Raw genomic sequence first — 21,114 nt, 5'->3', positions numbered from 1 at the left:
TGGACCAATGATCTATCTCTGTAGAAGACAGCTTCCTATGCACTGTTTCATCCCAATCTTTCCTTTCCTTTTTAAATTACTCTGTTAATGAAGAAGGAAGGTAAGAATAATTAGGAAGAGGCACTCCAGGCTAATTATGCAGAACCATCATTTATTTAATGAGGCACAATCTTCAGTACTAGAAAGAAAGAAACTGGAGCGCAAACAGTGCCAGATCAAGGAATATGGTGTAGATGCAGCCGCTTCCACCTTCAGTCTTGCACAAAAAACAACACATCTTTTTACGTTCATCTGGCTGTGCCCTATTGGAGTTACCCAGCGATGCATTTGCTGCCTTGTGAATGTTTGATTTGCTGCTATGCTTCTGGGCGATTAAATTCAAAGTATTAAAGCTTAGATTCGGAATCTCCAGCTCCATGCTAGTTAAGGTTTGTGCAGAAATGGATTGCCAATAGTTCTTTGCAAGACAATCCTTTTATATCAGTTTTGTCTGGATATCTTTTGTGTTCCACAAAACACAAAAGTGTCAGAGAGTTCACTTCCTCCCAGTAGTGGCCAAAATTCATCTGTATTTCACAAATCAGGCATTGTTGACAAAACTCATCTAAACTCAATAGGCACCCCCCCCCCATGTTTAAACATCTGGATCGCCAGTTATTTCTGCAGCAATTGAATGCTAGAACATGCTGCTGGAGATAACAGTGATCCTTCTCGGCATGTGGCTATGAAGCCCAGAAAACCAAGTGGCCTGTAAAATCTGTACAATACTTAATGCCTCTTAGAGCTCTTTCCTTCTAAGTGGTTCATTTTATCATTCAGTTGCTTTCAGCTTCTTGCCTTCCCTTTGGTGGATAAGGCATAGCTTATAGCGGCTGAGTCAGAAGCTGAATTAGAGAAGCCAAATGAGGAATATGATGCCACCATCTCTTATAGGAAAGGGAATCTTATCTCTGTCTACAGAACATTTTTGGGATGCCAAAGTTATCTACGCTGCAGAACTTGCAGCCCTGATCAATGATTCTGTGTCATCCAGACTGGATTACTGTAACTCCCTATTGTTCACCAGCCCTTGCCAGATTTTCAAATTGCTTCCAGAATTTTACAAGGAATAGAAGTCTTCCAGCATAGTATCCCCAGTGGACAAACACTGGCTCCTGCTGTGATCTGAGCCTTGCAAGTTACATAGCAAGCTTGTACATGCTTTAAGACACCAGGCAGCATACTGTTTGAGGACACCTTGACCGATGCATCAATACCATCATGAAAGAAGCAAAAATGGCCACAAACACCCTCTATGATCCTGGGTGAACGTGCATCATGAAAACATTGCTGTGGTCTAAAATTCTCTTTTACCTCTGGAAGGCTGTTCTTCCGCTGCAGCTATTCTGTGACTGACACTGGCTTATTTCATTATCTCCATCAAGTTGTTGTTGTTGTTGTTGTTGTTGTTGTTGTTGTTGTTGTTAAGAGGTGCATCTTCAGCATTCATGGAAAGCAGTATAATGAAGAAGCTAAACCAGGCTTCCTCAACCTCACCTGGAAACAAACAGGCAGTCAATGCAGCTGCTTTAGAACCGTGGCCAAGTCAACTCTGTCCAAAAAGGAGCCAGGAAAGAGCATTGCTATGCTCAGGTGTTGCTTGTGGGTTTCCTGTAGGCATCTGGTTGGACATTGCGAGAACAAGATGCTGGTTACATGGGCCTTTGGGCTGAGGAAGCAGGGCTCTCCTTACATTCTTAGGAACCCATGTCTTGCCTGAACAAACACATAGGGAATATTACCTTTTTTCACATACTAATAATTGCACGTTTTGTATCAAAGTTCAAGTTATACAGGGGGCATATCATCCTATCAGGGAGATTTTCTCCCAGTTATAAAACCCTCTGTTAGAATTCAGAATGCCATTCATTCTCTGAGACACAGTTTCAGAGAGTGTGGGGTTTTTTGATTATCTGTTCAAGTAAGCTCTACAGTTCCTGTGTTTTTTCTTTCTCCTTGTACTTCTGTGTGTCTGCTGGGAAGTGCTTCTCATCCTGTCGTTTTTCTCCTTTCCTCATTTGCAAGTGTTGAAGTAAACAAATCATGTATTTTTTTAACAAGGCCTTTTCTTTCTGTCTAAGTGTCTTGGTGCCTTCTGGAAGCTTATGTTTTTCTCAACACTCACTAGCCTGCCACTAACATTAATTTGTTTCTATACTGCCCTCTTTTTTGGCCATTATATAGGGACATTTCATTTCAGCCACAGTTCCAATGCAGTTGAGAGACTGGAAAGCAGAGGCAGTCATCTGTGAGTTAAACCAGGCAATGAACAACTCCAAGTGCATAGGGAAGAGACTCCATGTTCCATACCTTCCAACTTCTGATGAAGGGCAGTTGGATGCGCAAGGAATTAATGGAAGAGCAGTGAGCCAGTTTGGCATATTTGACATATTCTTTGCAGGACTGTGGGGGAACTGAACCAACCCATATTGGCTAAGGCACTACAAACATTGATTATATCACATGCAGTTATCCCAGTGAGCAGAAAACTGAGCACCAGCCTGCTAGAGTTCAGCATGTCAACTTGATGTACATCCAGTCCCTACTGAATGAATCTCATTAATTGATTGACTCATATATAGGATTTTGGATTTCAGTCTGTAGTTGTTCTTCTTTAGATTTTAATTTTGCAAAATGTTACATATGCATCCATATACTTCACTGAACCTAATAAACCATTCATCAAATCAGTGCATAGACTTGAGGAAACCCAATTCTAAGCACATTTGCTCAGAAGTAAGGCATATATAGGGACGCGGGTGGCGCTGTGGGTTAAACCACAGAGCCTAGGACTTTGCTGATCAGAAGGTCGGCGGTTCGAATCCCCGCGACGGGGTGAGCTCCCGTTGTTTGGCCCCTTCTCCTGACAACTTAGCAGTTCAAAAGCACATCAAAGTACAAGTTCTGGTGGGAAAGTAAACAGCGTTTCCGTGCTCTGCTCTGGTTCGCCAGAAGCAGCTTAGTCATGCTGGCCACATGACCTGGAAGCTGTACGCTGGCTCCCTCGGCCAATAAAGCGAGATGAGCGCCGCAACCCCAGAGTCGGTCACGACTGGACCTAATGGTCAGGGGTCCCTTTACCTTTACCTTTAAGGCATATATGCGTTCAGTGAGACTTACTCTCAAACGAATAAGCGTAAGACTGCAGCCTTGGTCATCTTCATGGTGCCTCAGGACTGCAACAGCAGATTAGAGTGTTGGGTGCTCCTGTACAGGGTACCAGCCAGCAATGCTCTCTTTCTGTCCAGTCCATTGCAAGGATCGCTGTCAGGGCAGGATTCTGAGGCAGAGGTCCAGCAGAATGAACAGAGGGATCCCCAGTCACAGCAGGGTTGGTTTTATTTTTATTTTTTGTTTGTTTTGCAGAAAGAAGCAATGATCACCCTAATTCAATCACAAAGATGTTTCCAACTACCTCCTAACCATTAGCTCTTATCAGCCATTAAACAGCAATATACTTAACCACTTTAACAACTTGTTATCTCAGACAGAACACCGTAACTCTCGCCTTCCCCGTTAATTGATATCACTTGCAAAAATTAAGAAAGAATGTAAATAAACCCTTGACTTATCTTCGTGCATGCTGACTTCCATAGAGAAGTCAGCACATCTTCTGGGTGAAGATTATATGTGAAGCTCACACCTTTTGCACAGTGACAAGAGTAATTATACTCAAAATATCATGGCAGAAATGAAGTGAATGGAAGGCAAATTAATTAACTGAACCCTGGCTGAGTAGTTAAATACTGAAAATAATAAATGATCTGGAACACGAGAGAAAAATGAATGTGTTTGTTGGAAACATGGCTCTGCGTTCCATGATACGGTGGCATTTCAAGACCACCTTCCAAATGCTTGTTTATGTGCCTTTGTTCTACAAATAAGACCACAAGGGAAGACTCAGAGAAACAATAGAAGAATAGAAGAATGTTTATTGAGTTAAATTTAATTCTTAGAGAATATGTTGTACTTAATACTAAGGTCAGAATCAAGAGAAGAGACAGAAGGTTCAGCAAATGGTAGTCCCCACATTCTGTTCTCCAGCTCTCATCAGCCCCAGCCAGTATGGCCAAGTGGTCAGGGATGATGAGAGTTGTAGACCCCAACAACAGCTGAAGGGCAGAGCAAGGTTGGAGAGACTCCTCCACAATACATGACAATCTATTTCATGGCTTCCATGACTTAGAGCAAGCCCTGATCTCGGCAAGGATTGTTGACTCTGGGTTCAGTTCAACCTCTGAGTCAGATGAATAGGTATTTTGAAAGAGCAGCACAAGGGGAAGCTGCACTGAGGAAGGAGCCGGGGCTTGACAGTAACTCAGATCTCTTAAGTTAATTCATGGTTAAAGGCTTAGATTCAAGCCTTATTGATTGAAAGAAGAAGAAGCAGGATTAGAAAGCATTGTAGATGGTATCTCAGTAGCCCAGGGACAGGGAATCTATGGTTTTGCAGGTACAGTTGGACTTCACAACTCCCATCAGTCCCAGCCAGAATGGCCATAGGTTCCCTAACCTTTCATTAAGAAAGAATAGTCATTTTCCAGGTGTTGAAATTGGTACAATAAAGAAAAATGTTCATTGTTCTACAGGCTTGCCCCAACATCAGCCTGGTCACATTGTTTCTGCAGGTTTTTCTAATGCTTGAAAAATAAGATTCCCTTACTGAGGTTGACCAGAGCCACAATGAATTGCTGTGTACATCAAGAGTAACAATAGTTCTTCTCCTATGAACTTTCAACTCTGTTGAAAACTTTTTTCTGCCTCTAGCCTTTCCAGCTTGTCTAATCATAAATTGAAAAGGAATTGCTCCAGTTTTAAAAAATGAGACCAATAAACCATTGTTACCTGCAGTGATGCTGAGCCAGGCATCGCTTGGCAATGTATTATTCACCTGAATGCTGCAATATTATATTTCTCCCTCATCTATTGTTGTTTGCAAAGTCACTGTAGATTTTGGAAGCAAGCCAGAAATGTTTTGCAGACTTGCTTCATCCACAGGCATCAGAAAATTAACCAGAAGGTAGATCAATAGCTAGAATTATTTTTCATCTTTAAAAATAGATAACAGAGAGTGACGGGGGAGAAAGAGGGAGGGAAACAAAGCTTTTAAAAGCAGCAGAACTTGTATATGGCAGTTACAAAAGGGGGGAGCCTTCATTCATCTGTGTTATGTTACCCCTTATCCGTTATCAAAGCAGGTTTGTGCTTCAGATTTTCCTAGTAATAGAATCTCACTCTCCTGAAAGATGAAGCAGTGAATGGAACTGACAAGGCCTGTCTGTTATGTGCTCTGGATGATTGCTTATAATTGGGACTGTGGCTTCTTGATGCTACATTCGTTCCCTGAAGCTTTAGTTACAAGCCTTAAGTAAAGTGTACAATCTGTTGATTTGAAAAATGGCAGCAAATGGGGGATAGGAGGTGTAACATAACATTTTGTAGCATTTTCTGAGCAAGAGGGGAAACAATCGTCCAAATATTTTTATTAGGCAAGAGAAGGTCACGTGTTCAGAAAGCCGGTTGAAGATTTTGGGGTGGGTTGTTGTTGTTTTCTGCCCTCTACTAGGGTCACTACCATATGTCCTACTTTACAGTCCTCTTTTCTTGAAAGACAGTCAAAGGACAGCCGTCTGTCTGAAGGTGTCCTCTGTCCAGTCCAGGTTGGCTTGGAAGGTACAGAACCATAAAAAGCTCACAGCTTCAAAAGTCAGCAGAATATGTGTGGTATTTCTACACATAATTTTCTCAAATGCGTTTGAAAGCACGAACAATTCCTTCTATGGTAGCTGATTCTAAACAGCAGCAGGACAAATGTGGGGTGTCTCCCATGATGCTAGGTAGATATTTCATAGCCAATTTTAATGAAAATATATGGAGAGCTGCATATTTGCAAGCTGTATGCTGACTAAAGCATGGAAATGTAGAAGGAAGTCTGCTCAGAATTTGCGAATTCATGAGGTCTGTGCGGGTACCTAAGGGAAGTGGATCTAACTCTCTTTCATGTCTACAAGGCAACTTTTTCTGACACAACCATTTCATTCTCTCTCCACAGCACGATCTTCATTTAGATTTGTTAGAATAGTTTCAATTTAATTGATAACCTGGTGTTGTGTGCAGTCCTTTGCTGATTACAGGAAAACCTCCCACTTGCCTGCAATAGAGTTGGCAATATGAGCATCTAGTGCAGTTGTAATGCACACTGGAAGTTTTTCCAGGAATAAAGCCTTAATTCCCCCTCTGTGGATGAAGTGACTGGTTCAAATGAGAGCAGCCTCTAAAAAAGGGACAGTGAAGTAGAAGCAGGGTATAATTTTACTGTCCCTGTTTTTGTGCCCTAAATTCCCCTCATTGCTTCACCTTCTTGGTAGGAAAAGCTTGCCTGAATTTGTATGTGTTGCCAGCAGCAATAAAAATTAGCAACCTTGGGTAGAGGTGTGTGTGTGTGTGTGTGTGTGTGTGTGTGTGTGTGTGTGTGTGTGTGTTCCTTCCCTTCTCCTAAGCACAGTTATAACCACAGCTTGTTCTACATTAACACCGTTTAGGGGGTGAACACATGGCTTGAGATTGCTAGCATCAGTTGCTACAGAGTGGGCTGTCACGGTGCATTACTTACTATCTCTGTTTTATCCCTTTCAACCGAGTTGACATATTGAGAAAATGGGCTAAGTGTACAGGAAGAGAGTGGCATATGGTTTCACCTCTGTCTCGCCCAACCTGCCACCCAAGTGACTGCGCTAACACAAAACTGTTGCTGCATGTGACAGACGAACCATGGCAGACTTAAGACTGGTATCCACGTTCCTGGGGCTAAACCTCATTGAACGCAGTGGGACTCCCTTCTCGTAGGCATGCATATAATTTCACTGTCCCATCCGTATAATCTGCAAGCCTCTTGAAACAGCATAGTTTGCCCTTTCGATGCAAAAACATTATGCCTGCCACATGGGTAGCTCAGTTGGTTACAGCGTGGTGTTGATAATGCCAAGGTTGCAGGTTTGATTCCCGTATGGGATAGCTGCATATTTCTGCATTGCAGGGGGTTAGACAAGAAATTCACACTAAAATGCTAGATTTATCTCATGATAATTTTTTTTTGGGGGGGGATACCACAAATTACTGCACAAATGTGGAGAACTGAATCTATGACTGGAATAATGTGAACCAAAACTGGAATAATGTGAACCAAAACTGACACACCCTCCCATCCCTACTCCTAACACAACACACCTTGCTGCATTGTAATCAGCATCATGGAAGCCAGAAGGAAAAGTGTTTGCAAGTTTGTGGTGATAAATGCAGGGAAGGGGTTGTCCGCTGCTAAAAGTGGGATGTTCAAAAGGGCTCTTTGGACACACACAACCTCTTGGACATAAACCGTAAAATAACTTTTTGGATACTGGCTCTTGTAAAATTTGATCCCAGGTATTAATGCAGCTGAAATTCTTACTTCTCCCCTTTCTTTTCTTTTTATCTTCAGGGAACCTCAAAATTTGTATCCTCCCGAAGTTAGCAATACAAAGCTTCAGTATGCAGGATGGGGACCCAAAGGCCAACAGCTGGTAAGGAAACCTTTTGCAAGTGGCTGTTTCGTTACAAATTCATTTGCACCAATGTGAACTGCAGCTGTCAAGAAGGTAGTTGGGTATCTGCACACAGTAAATCATGTAAAATGAGAAGCAGCACTGAGATGTGGATTAGGCCAAACCTGGTTCTGCTTCTCCAGTTGTAAAATGGAAGTCATGCAGCTGTTTGTGAAGTTTATCAAGAACGGGGTGGCAAACACACCTTTTGGGCTGCGGGAGCATTTATGTGATTAAAAATAATGCACGCAAATAAAAATTGCTCTGCTAGATAAAATCAGAGGTCTGCCTAGTCCCAGCAGCAGCCAGCCAGATGCTTCTGGGAAGCCCGACAAATAAGGCCACGAAGGCAAGAGCCATCCCTGTTGTTTGTCCTCCAGTAATGAGTATTCAGAGGTAGAGTGCCTCTGAAACTGGAGGTTCAGGGATAATGAAAATGGCATAGCAATAGGAGCCTTTTGCATTATAGTAAACAAATTAAAGCACATACTATTTCTATGCATTCCAGAGTCCACAGCTGGGCAATACCTTAAGGGGCAACCAAAATGTCAGAAAAGTGAGCAATAGTTGCTCACTATTTTGTGCCATTTGTGGTTGGTTCTAATAAAAGGAACCCACTTCAGACTGAGGCAGACAATCCCTCCACCTAGCTCAGTAATGTCTGCACTGATTGGCAGTGGACCTTCCAGGGCAGGGGTCAGCAAACCTTTTCAGCAGGGGGCCGGTCCACTGTCCCTCAGACCTTGTGGGAGGCTGGACTATATTTTTTTTTGGGGGGGGAATGAACAGATTCCTATGCCCCACAAACAACCCAGAGATGCATTTTAAATAAAAGCACACATTCTACTCATGTAAAAACACCAGGAAGGCCCCACAAATAACCCAGAGGTGCATTTTAAATAAAAGGACATGTTCTACTCATGTAGAAACACGCTGATTCTTGGACCGTCCACAGGCCGGATTTAGAAGGTGATTGGGCCGGATCCGGCCCCCAGGCCTTAGTTTGCCTTCCCATGCACCACGGTTTCAGGCTGGCTTCTCTCGCAGCCATACCTGGAGATGCTGGGAACTGAATTTGGGTCCTTCTGGATGTGAAGCAGATACTCTCCCTCTGAGCTATATCCCTTCCCCAAAGTAGGTATTGCACAACTCCGAATTTCAGGGGCTTTCTCGTGGAGTAGCATGACTTCCTCATCTTTGTACGTGCCTTGAATAATTTTGAAACAGGCCCTCTTCCTGCAGACCAAGCAAGCAGTTTCACCGCTGATAGAACCATGGGGTGGGGCAGTCTCTGCCTTGCACAGGAGGCAGGGATGGAGAGAAGAGAGAGAGAAGGAAATGCTGATGGCTCAGTCTGATCCTTTGAGGATGCTCTGCGATGCTGCCAGTCTTGTGCATTGAGTTTCCCCACAGCCGGTTTCCTTTTGCTCTTCGCGATCATTGGATTAACACCGTGTCACATGACGCAGCTGTGCATAAAATAAAGCACTCCTGCAATAACCAGAGACTGACTTCAGGAGCTCTTGAAGGAGTTAGGAGGGAGAAAATGATTTACTACTATTATTCAGTTCTTTAATTGGTTTGTTTGTTTTTGCTTTCTACAAACGGAGTGCATCCGCCGTTGAGACTGGGTGATTAAATTATGTGCATTTCTGTTTTCAGTCTTGTGCATTAGTTGAGCATGCAGGAAGTCCTATCTGGGTTCCTCCTCCACCAGCAGTTCAGATGGAAACAACTGTACAAACTATAAGCTGCAATAAGCTCTGTGGGGAGAGTGTTCTCCTTTTATTCTGCACAGTACCTGCTTTGGGGAGGAATAAGCCTCAGTTTCCAATTTGGTGCTTAGGGCAGGCAATAGAATGATACACCATGGATGTAGACAGCTCATCAACCCATCCTCCATGTATCCCTTTCTGTCCTTACTGATTGCTGTGAAAGCAGTAGGTGCTTCCAGTGTTTACCTAAGGTGCTGACATACAAATAGTTTGTGTTCAGTGAAAATTTTCAATCTTTCCTTGCCTGCCTTGGAAACGGTGGGTGTTCTAGAAGATTCTGAGATCTTACTCATTGTCCAGGCCTTTTGAGAATGTACGCTGTAACACAGCCAATGCTCACTCGTGGCTCCATATTGCACACAAGCAAACCTTCCTAGTGGTGCAGCAATAAAACTGCTAGCACATTTGCAAAGCTAAGCAGGGTCTGGTATGGTTTCAGATTGGATGGGGTACCACCTTTGGAGATTCCTGGAGGTTGGACTAGATAACTCTCAGGGTCCCTTCCAACGCTTCTATGATTCTGTGATCATGCTCACATATTGCACTATTGGTAACTGTGAACAAGGCTACTTCCAGGAAAGTTTATTCCCTGTAACTGAGCTTCTCATAGATAAATCCCTAATCAGCCGTGGTAGGGATTCAGTTAAGTTTGCATATAAAGGTGAACCTACCAAATTCATCATTTTCCAAAACAATACACAAATTGAAACACAGTCATCCTTTGAAATTTGCACTTATTTTGCAGTGCATCTCTCAAGTCAAGCAATGTGTAGAAGGCCGAAGGAGAGTGTGACAACAATTGACATTTACACTTCTAAGAATTTGCGGTACATTTATCCACCAAGGCAATGTGTAGTTTGGATAATAACGTATAATGTTAGAAAAACAATATACAAAAATGTGTTATATCAAGAGATATTTTGCTATGCAAAAACTGTGTATATTGGGCAAAATTGCATACAGACAGGTGTACATTGGAGAAATTTGTTCTAAAACAGGGTTTCCCAAACTTGGGTCTCCATCAGTTTTGGAACTACAGTTCCCATCATCCTTGACCATTGGTCCTGCTAGCTAGGGATGAAGGGAGTTTAGTCCAAAAAACAGCTGGAGACCTAAGTTTGGGAAACCCTGCGCAAAAATGTTCGTGCGTTTTCATGAGGACTTTTATTTTAAAAACCGATTGAACACTTCTGTGGAAATGTAGACAACTGATCTTAAGATTAGAGGAATGAGAAACTGAGAGTTACCAACAATGACAGATTTGGTCATCCCTAATAGTTGCTGAATGAACACCTGCTAAGGGCTAAAGAGCTGCGTTCTCAACCGAGTCACAGCAGCTGCCTTCGCCCCAGGGGCATCTAACCCCTGCCTCTTTTTATGGGCATCGTCATTCCAAAGACAGGGACGGATAGCTCTTCCAGGGTGCTGCTGTCCTTTAAAGAGAAAATTTATGGGATTGCTCACGGCACCATCTACACACAAAGCATGCGCTCTGCCACTGAATTGCTAGAGGCACGGACTCTTACATCTGGACCGCAAGGCGGCAGTGGCACTTCTGACACTTCTCATTCATTATATTTTTCACTGGCATGAACTCAGGCCTGTGGGTCTCAATGAGTCTGAGGAAGTTGTACAGGGCAGTTTTGGAAGTGGGGAAGAGCCTCATGAAAGGCTCTTTGGTTGCCGATTTCAATCCAGCCAGCTCTTTCGATTTGTGCACGAACATAAACCTGGCGGGTGTGTTTGTTTCTGAGCTGGGTTTCACAGAGCCTGCACCATTAACTTTCCACGATTCGATTCTCTCATATCTTTTCATTTGCGGTGACATCTGAGTCAAAATTAAGCTGCAGTCCACCATGTGTCATTAGGTTGGTTTAGGTGACTTGTAGGAGGTAAGCAGGAAGCCAGGAATGGAGAATATCATAATATTTAATAGCCATACCTATCTGTTCATTTGGAGGAGATGTCAAAGGGATAGCCTCAAGAGAAACAATCCATTAAACAATTTGGAAAGGGAAGTCTGTCAGGGCAAAGGAGGAATCTCATTATGGCTACTCTTAGCTTGAGGAAGATGTGAGGAGCCTGGAATTTTGCATAACACCTAAAATGGTAGTTTTCAGACTCTGTGCTAGGGCGGGCAGCCTATGATAAGGTTACCAGACATCCCCATTTCCTGGGGACTGATTTGTAAATCAGTCCCCTGACAAAATCCATCTATTTAGTAGGGAGTTGAAAAGTGTCCCTGGATTCATTGAAAAAAATCTGGTAACTTAACCTATGGCTGTCCAGAAGATGCTTAACTACAACTCCCATCATCCTTGACTATTGGCCATGCTGACTGGGGCTGAAACTTGAGGTCTAGTGCCATCTGGAGGCCACTGACTCTCCAACGCTGTGGTTCCTCAGAAGCTTATCTTTGGTGAAAAGATAGGAAATGGCAGACAAGCTCCTGACAGCTGTACAGTGGTACCTCGGGTTAAGTACTTAATTCATTCCGGAGGTCTGTACTTAATCTGAAACTGTTCTTAACCTGAAGCACCACTTTAGCTAATGGGGATTCCTGCTGCCGCTGCGCCGCCGGAGCACCATTTCTGTTCTTATCCTGAAGCAAAGTTCTTAACCTGAAACACTATTTCTGGGTTAGCGGAGTGTGTAACCTGAAGCATATGTAACCTGAAGCGTATGTAACCTGAGGTACCACTGTAACTGTTAACTGCCAAAGTTCATTTATTTTTATTTATTTGTTTCATAAAATTTATGCACCACTTGATTGTGAAAAAACAGCACACAAAACACTTCAAAGCAGGTTACAAAAAGATAAAACAGTAAAATCAAGAAAAAATAAAATGTTACTTTAAAACATACAAAAGTTAATATACTAAAAAAGAATAAAATCGCCTCAGCTTTCTAAGCACCTAAGGTAGGCTTGTCTAAACAAGGATGTTTTTAGCAGGCACCAAAAAGTATAAAGTGAAGCCACCTGCTTGAGCTCAATAGGCAGGGAGTTCCAATGTTTCCACCCTGCCACACTCAACGACCGAGTTCTTACAAAAGTTCTCATTTCTTGGTTCAGATTATGAATTTACTATGCCGTGGTGCTTGCATGTGTTAATAATATAGAATCATTTACTTGACAAGTTTGTCTGCAATTACAAATGGAGAGCAGATGTGGTTTTAAGTCTCTTTTTCCTCCCACCCCACCTCACTAACCTGAGCTCAAAGCGAGTGAGCCCAAAAGGATTGTTTTTAAACCTCTAGGAATCAGGGATATCGAGGCTCCGGCAGCATAATAAGGTGCAGGCAGCATTACAGGTCAATTTGGAACTCTCAGAAATAAATCATAATTTAGTCCTGGAACTGTCCAGTGATGCTCATAATTGCTGACCCAGTTCTGAATCTAGCTGAAGGGAGCCAAGCTCAACACGGCTGCAAATGTAGTGCGTCCATCACCGCCAACTTTCCCACACAATGTGCAGCTACACAGGAGTGTTGTTTGCACTCCAGGGTGCACTCTGAATTCATGCAAGTCCTAAGGCAAGGCTAAGGAAACTTGGCTGTCAGTCGGCATGGATTGAGTGCCAAGCTAGACACAGTGTTAGTTTTATGAATATAATTAAATTGCCCACTTTTAAATAGCAGCATTGGGATGGAGGAGGAGGGGGGAATCAGGGCACATAAAGCTTCCTTCCCCCACACTGCGGTCTGATGAAAATGCCCATGCTATTCTCCCCCAAGAGAAGCTTTTGTCAGCATCTCACCCAGACACCGTGGTGTCGATCCTCATATTCCGCTCCCTGGCAGCCACTAATGCATCACCGAGTAAGCAGAAAAAGCATTGCAAGTGTGTACCTGGACTTGCCAGCACTTGTGTATGTCCATATATACACTGCTGAGAGGTTTAGGATATTTTTCTGGCATATATGCTTGTTATGGATGTGTGTTAACCTTATGCCCACAAGAAGCCCTCACACAAAGGAATAAAGAAAGCTTGGTTTATTAGAGTGGTGCCTCGCAAGACGAAATTAATTCGTTCCGCAAGTCTCTTCGTCTTGCGGTTTTTTCGTCTTGCAATGCACGGTTTCCCATAGGAATGCATTGAAAATCAATTAATGCGTTCCTAGGGAAACCGCTTGCCAGGCTGGCGGTGCGGAGAAGGGCTTTTCTCCGCACCGCAAGCCTTTTCTCCGCACCGCAGCGCTTTCCCTCTGTTCCCGGGGCTTGCGTGGGAGGAGGGTTTTTCCTCCCCGCCGCCAACATTTAGAACAGCATTCTGAATGTTGGCGGTGGGAAGGAAAACCCTCCTCCCACCCCAAGTCTTCAGGAAAGCCATCCGATGCCACGCGGCAGGAGGAGGCGTTCCCCCCCTCCCGGCATCGGAGCTTCGTTCCGATGCCGTGCGCCGGGAGGAGGCGTTCCCCCCCCCGCCCGGCATCGGAGCTTCGTTCCGATGCCGCGCGCCGGGAGGAGGCGTTCCCCCCCGCCCGGCATCGAAGCTTCGTTCCGATGCCGCGCGGGGGGGAGGAGGCGTTTCCCCCCCCGCCCGGCATCGGAGCTTCGTTCCGATGCCGCGCGGGGGGGGAGGAGGCGTTCCCCCCCGCCCGGCATCGGAGCTTCGTTCCGATGCCGGGCGGCGGGAGGAGGCATTCCCCCCGCCCCGCCCGGCAACGGAGCTCCGTTCCGATGCCGCGCGGCGGGAGGAGGCGTCCCCCCCGCCCGGCATCGGAGCTTCGTTCCGATGCCGCGCGGCGGGAGGAGGCGTTCCCCCCCCGCCCGGCATCGAAGCTTCGTTCCGATGCCGCGCGGCGGGAGGAGGTCCGAGGACAGTGGGGAAGACGCGCTGCGCTTCCCCGCTGTCCCGGAGATTTCCCTATGGGCTGTCGTCTTGCGAGGCAAGCCCATAGGGAAATTCGTTTTGCGAAGCGCCTCCAAAACGGAAAACCCTTTCGTCTAGCGGGTTTTCCGTCTTGCGAGGCGTTCGTCTTGCGGGGTACCACTGTATATGAAATAAGACTGACGATATATATGGTAAATGCTGCTTCAGACCGCAGAGTTACAGTCTAAGCAGGTAGCAAATCCTGCACTACATTCACACTTTGATTAAAGAGTAAAAGATCCCCTAACTAAAAGGCCTACAGAAATGTGAGCATGGCAATTTTGCCACAAACCCACACTAGGAGTGGAAAGAGGGGCGAAGAGGAAAGTATACCTGTCCTTAAAGTGAAGCTTCAGGGCTTAGTGCTGTCCTGTTGCAACTAGAAGAGGTAGCCAACTACTGGAAAATCTGGAGTTTTAATAATGTTCTTGGCTAATGCCTCCTTAGTAGGAGGGTATTTGAGATGAGCAATTTGCTGTCTTTCTCTCAGAGTTCCTGCCCATTTCTGACCTTGCTCATCCTGGTGAGAAAAGGACAGAAAACTTCCCATCCTGTTTTGCTTAACAAAAGGGTGAGACTTTGATAGCGAGCCATTATCTGAACCCAGGCCTCATAGCAATTCTGTTATGGGTTCTCCATCTCTCCCTTGGCTTGAACTTGTTGAGTCATCCCACCAGAGGTTGCCTAGCAGGACTCCCAGGGCTTCATTATTTATGCTAACCACGAAGCCATCTTCTCTCCTTATTCTAATGTCCCGTTAATGTAATAAAATATTATCAATGAAGCAGCATGTTTCATTTCACATGAAGAGATCTAATTTACAGTGGTGCCCTACATAAGCATCAGTGATATTAGGTTACAGAATACAAGATAATCCATCATGCAGAATTTAAAAGCACAATTCAGGGTTCATAATAAAGGACACATTTGCTGATACATACTTTAAGTAATATAACAAGGCAGCTATCATTTAAAATGACTACTTTAGAAGCCTGGGATGCAAAATTGTATCCAGCCAATATTCTATTTGGACGCATTGAAAGGCTCTTTTTAGTTCTGCAAGGCAGCTGAAATGAGCTGCAGAGATTTCTTTAAATGTGTCTAAATTATTGCAGCTGCTTGGTTGCAAAGCCCAAGTTATAGTTCTGAAGAGAGAGAGTGTGTACATTTGCTGGGGAGAGGAGCAGAGGGCCGCTTTCAAAATATAAATGTGCTCTAGGATGTATTTATAATGCTCGAATGACTGAGCTGTGCAAAGGAGGCCTCACAATCAGTGTTACAATGACATCTGAAAAGTAGATGGAGAATACAAGAATGAAACATCTTTTCTTCAGTGTCTGCTCCGAAAGGAGGAATTTTTGAATTAGAGTACCATAAAATTATTCCTGCCACATCTCCTTCGTATATATTGAGTTTGGCGGCTTACAATTTTCACAGAATAAGCTTGAAATCATGTACAAGAGACCGTTCCAGTTTTAAAGAGGATATGAGTTACTCTCACAAACAAACACCTTTTCCACAACTCACCAACATTACAGCGTAAGCACAATTAAGGCAAGCTGTTAGAACTGGTTGGAATACTGTAGCAGACACATCCTCAGCAAGTAATGTCAGCACTAATACATATAGGAAGAAGCCATAGCTTAGTGGCTAAAGCAGAGGTTTTCAGTTCCTTTTGAGTCCACGGCTCCCTTGACCAACTGCATTCTTTCTGCGGCATCTCTGTGGGGCTCAGGAACCCAGTTGTGTCACCACTTGCCTGCAGAGCTGGCAGCCTCTCACCCTTTTTCGAACACCTCCCTTGTGGAGTGTTCCCTCAGCTTCCTCTCCCCTCTCCTTGGGAGTTCTCTGGGCAGCCACTACTGCCGCCCCTGGCCTCTGAGCTGCCCCCTTGCCCCAAAGAGGGGTACCTCCTCACACTGCCCCACAGGGGCCTGAGAAGCACCCCCCGGCCAGCCCTAGAGGCACCTGAAGAGGTTGTAACCAGGGCTGCTGCAACCAACAGCTATCTAAGCCTTTGGGAGGCCAAGACACAAGAGGGCATCAGAGGAGGGAGGGAAGGAAAGAGGGACAGAGGCCAGTGTTGCCCACCATCATTCAAGGCACCCCAGGGTTCCACGACACAGTGGTTGAAAACCACTAGCCAAAGCATTTCTTCCGCAGATATTAAGGTTTCAGTCTCAGACCCTTCAATCTCCAGTTAAGAAGTTGAGAACAGACAATAATTCTTTAAATAATTCAAAGTGGTTTCAGTAAGATTACCTTTTCCATGGCATGGGCATGGATATATCTCCCTGATGCTTCCGGTCAAACAGGTATCTGAAATAATATACAAAGCAGCACCTGTTTGTCAGATGCAAAAATGGGATGAATATACAACATCTCCTTCTGCTTGCCTTCAGTTCTGGGAATGCAGAGGGGGTCTCCAGCCTCAGGTTGTGTAGCTGGGAAATATTTCTTGCTTTATTCCAGTCCAAGCCTAGATGGTTCCAGGGGCAAGATGCTGTGTAAGTTACACCTTCAGAAAGGTCTGTGGAGTAGCTCTGATGGGACTGTACCACTTAAGGAATGTGAGAAAGGGGCTGCATATTTCAGTGACCATCTGCAACTGGAGGTTTCTCATTTAGTATTCTTCCTGCTTTGCCACTCATATATGCTTTGAGAGTTTCTGGTGATGGGAAGCCTGCAAATGTGCCATTAGTGCTTTCAAATATGCCCTAGGTTTTCATATGTGAAATCTGTAGGGGAAACCCTGAAAAGGAAGATTGTCTAAACATTGTGCAGAACAAGACACAGGCTGCACCAGCTTTGCCTGATACAAACTATGGAGCATTTCACAATTATGGTGACCTTGCAGAGCCTGTTTTGAAATACTTGAAACTAATAATTCCACTAACCTGATTTGCTAGTTTCCAGAAGCAGAGTCAGACATGAAGATCTCTTTTTTAAGAATAGCATATGGCCACCATAATAGGGAAATTGGACTTCTGTTTTACTTTTCCAGATATAATCTAATTTCAAATGTTTACATATGTGTGTAGTACATATATAGAGCAGTGTTTCCCAACCTTTTTTGGGCAAAGGCACACTTGTTTGATGAAAAAAATCTCGAGGCACACCACCATTACAGCCCCGTGACGTCAGCACGCAGCGTCACGCCGGGAGGGACGCACGAAAGTGTAAGTTTCAATTTTTTTCCCTCCCCCTTGCCGGGGAACCTCCAAGCTTTGGGGGTGGGGGGGGAGGAGGCAGCAAAGCGAGGCAGGAAGGAGAGCGCGGCTTGGCTGGGTGAGCTTTGGCAGGGGCAGGGAATGAGAGCCGCGAGGCGGGCGCTGCGGACGGAGGCACTGCCCGCCGATCTCGCAGGCAGCCAGGCAGGCAGACGGCGAGAGCCCCGCGCTGGGTGGCCTCTCCTCGCCGCCCCGCCTCTCGCTGCCCGACTCGCCCGCCTCCCTCCAGGCAACATCTCGCGGCACACCAGGCAACATCTCGCGGCACACTAGTGGTTGGGAAACACTGATATAGAGTATCTTGCACTGCTGTCCTCAGTATGTTTTCTTGCTAGTCCCAGTGAACTGAATGGCTTTTACTCCTATGTAAGTGTTATTAGAACTGCAAACTTTGATGACTCCCTTTCATCTAGGGCAGATACCCACATACGTGAATCTCCTTTCTGTTGCTGTGTATTAAAACTGATTTCCTCCAACTGGAAATCCTTCTGCGAGGCTTTGTCGTTTCATGGCATGAGCCCATTTAGAGCTTATGCACATGCCCATTCTTTGGCATCGACACTGAATGTGTCTCTGTGAATATGCCATCAGCCCTCCAAATCTTCCAACGATTATATTGTGCTATATCAGGTTGCTGTATGAGATTTAAAATTTCTTGATAAAGTGGTACACATCTCTTTGCTGATATGTGTATATGGATACACACTCCAACACTTTGGGTTCTGGTCAACTAATTTTTACTCAGAGTAGACTCGTTTAAATTAATACCCTTGAGCTAGTCACGTCGATTAATTTCATTGGGACTTAACACTGAATTCCTCACATGGCAACAAGGATCCGGTAACTCCCTGGATCTGTTTGTCATGGCCAGGGTCTATAATTTCTGTCATAAAGGTATGGCTTTATTTGTGTCTGTCTTGAAGATTCAGGAATTGCAAATAAGTTCCAGCTACCTCTTCTGCAGTCTCTCCTTTACCTTGCTTTTTCAGTGGTACCTCTGGTTATGAACTTAATTCGTTCTGGAGGTCCGTTCTTAACCTGAAACCATTCTTAACCTGAGGTACCACTTTAGCTAATGGGGCCTCCCGCCGCCACTGCGCAATTTCTGTTCTCATCCTGAGGTAAAGTTCTTAACCCAAGGTACTACTTCTGGGTTAGCGGAGTCTGTAACCCGAAGTGTTTGTAACCTGAAGTACCACTGTATTTCAGTGGAGCCCTAGTGGTGATAGGAGCTGATAAAGTGACTGGGATCACAGCTCTGGGGAAGGGGCAGTAACCCTTCCCTCTCCTGCTATTTTCCTGGTCTATTAGCGCCTACTGGAGACCACCACAACAGAGGTACCTGTTGAGGATGGTTAAGCTTGGTCCATCCAGGTGATGCTGTGTCAGTAATTTCATTCCCCATTGCTGATGTAACATGATATCCATGTTTACATTCCTGTACGAGAACGGAAGTAAACTTCTGTAACTTCCGCTCTTTGTTCTCTCCGCTCTCATGCAGAGGAGACTTGTGTGTGAAGCACTCAGCTCACACTAGCTATGCTTTGTTGTTTTAATTTACTGTAAAGAAATAAAGAAATTCGGAATGCTACATATCTGAACAGTCTGCTTCCTGCTGAAACTCTGCTGCAGCCCGGAGGGGTTTTTTTCTACCTCCCCCTCACAGGGAGGGCTGGCAACATGCTGGTCTGCGACTCCCATCATCCCTGAACATTGGCCATGCTGGTTGGTATGGGTGGTGCTTGGACAATCCCTGCTCTAACGCATGTTTTAAGATGTTGCCCTGACAATGTTAACCACTGGCTTCATGGACCACATCTGTTTTTCATTAGCTGTCCTATTTTTCCTTGCATGGGGTTGCTCCATTTTCCATACTCCCAAGGATTTGATGGAGAGAGCAGTGGTACCCTTTAAACTTTATCCCAGCCATGCGAGATCCTCTTATCTGTGATTAGACCTCATTCAGCCAAGGCATGCATCTGAATGACTCATCTGTATTGGGTGATGACATGGGTTTTCACATAAAACGTATCTTTCTTTAGAGGGAACTAGAGGAAGTAATGGACTATTATTCGGCATGCATAACATAATGAGAACCAAATGCCTCTTAAAAGTTATATTGCCTGTAATTCATATAATATATTGGCCAGTTCCAAGAATTAAAGCTATTTTGGGATACGTCTGTCCCCTTTTTGATGTCAAAATGATCAAAGCAGTTAAAATGTTAGGAGCGTATTTCATGAAGCATCTCAAAATGTATTTGTCATGGGTACCCTGAAGAATATAAACCATTTATGTTGATAGACATCAAAAGTTTAAATGCTTTTAAACATGTTCCAGCTACGGCTTCCCATGACATCTTGATTGCTGCTTTATTTACCTTATGGGTTGCCTACAAGATGCTGGACTTGTTCAGATGTTATGCTAAGCTGTATCATTGCTTCCATTTTAATAATAATAATGATGATGATGATGATGATGATGATGATGATAATTTATTTATTTATACCCCACCCATCTGGCTCGGTTTCCCCAGCCACTCTGGGCGGCTTCCAACAAAAGATTAAAAATACATTAAAGCATCAGTCATTACAAACTTCCCTGAACAGGGCTGCCTTCAGATGTCTTCTAAACATCAGATAGTTGTTGATCTCCTTGACATCTGATGGGAGGGCGTTCCACAGGGTGGGCACCACTACCAAGAAGGCCCTCTGCCTGGTTCCCTGTAACTTCACTTCTTGCAGGGAGGGAACCGCCAGAAGGCCCTCAGCTCTGGACCTCAGTGTCCGGGCTGAGCGATGGAGTGGAGATGCTCCTTCTGATATACAAGGCCATAACAATTGTAATAATTACAATTATTTTAATCTCACCCTTGATCAAAATTCAGAGTAGCATGCATGGTCTTCCTACTCTGCTTTTATCCTCACCACAAAATCCAAGGTCATCCAATGAGCTTCGTGGCTTAGGAGGATTTTGAATCCAGCTCCAGCCTTCACACCAATCCTACACTCTTGAGAAGGAACATAGGAAACTCTCTTATATATGGATAGATTGTTTGTTCACCCAGCCTCTGACAGAAAGCAGCTCTCCAAGGTCTTAAGGTTAGATAGTGCTTTTAACAAAACTTATTTATTCATTCCAATAAATTTATATACCACTTGATTGTAGAAAAAACTCGAAGGGGCTTGCAAAAAAATTTAAATCTATCACTAAACAAAATTACAACCGTAATTTAAAACATACGTAAGGTTAAAATCGTGATATAATAGACTAAAACAAATTAAAACTCCTACAAACTTTATAAACATCTGGGTAGACTTCTCTAAGTAAGAATGTCTCCAGCAGGCTCTGAAAGTGCTAATTGAGCTTATTAATTGGAGGTAGTTGGGATTAACTGGCATCTTCTGCAGGTAAAAGATGTCCTGTACTACTGAGCTACAGTTCCGCCCCTCTAAACACTATATTATCCCATTTCTCTGGTTTTATTCTGTGTGCCTCACCATACTTTTAATATCTAGATAAGAAGATGGGGTTTGAAAGAGAAGAAAAGGGAAATTATTTAATGTATGTCGTGGCTTATTTTCTCCCAGCAAGCATCAATTGGACACAGCTCTTTT

At 44.3% G+C, this 21,114-nt stretch overlaps 1 protein-coding gene across 6 annotated transcripts in view; it reads left to right on the top strand.

Moving 5' to 3' along the window:
• Positions 1-21,114, top strand: part of DPP6 (dipeptidyl peptidase like 6) — a 527,660-nt gene that overhangs the window by 435,933 nt on the left and 70,613 nt on the right. For all 6 annotated transcript variants that reach the window (XM_081163567.1, XM_081163565.1, XM_081163563.1 and 3 more), the window contains exon 7: positions 7,517-7,598. In XM_081163567.1, coding sequence (XP_081019693.1) covers positions 7,517-7,598 — 82 coding nt within the window. The remainder of the gene's footprint in view (positions 1-7,516; positions 7,599-21,114) is intronic.

The sequence above is a fragment of the Podarcis bocagei genome (assembly GCF_964188305.1).
Source record: "Podarcis bocagei genome assembly, chromosome: 12".
NCBI classification, from domain to species: Eukaryota; Metazoa; Chordata; class Lepidosauria; order Squamata; family Lacertidae; genus Podarcis; species Podarcis bocagei.
This window is presented reverse-complemented; position numbering and strand designations above follow the sequence as displayed.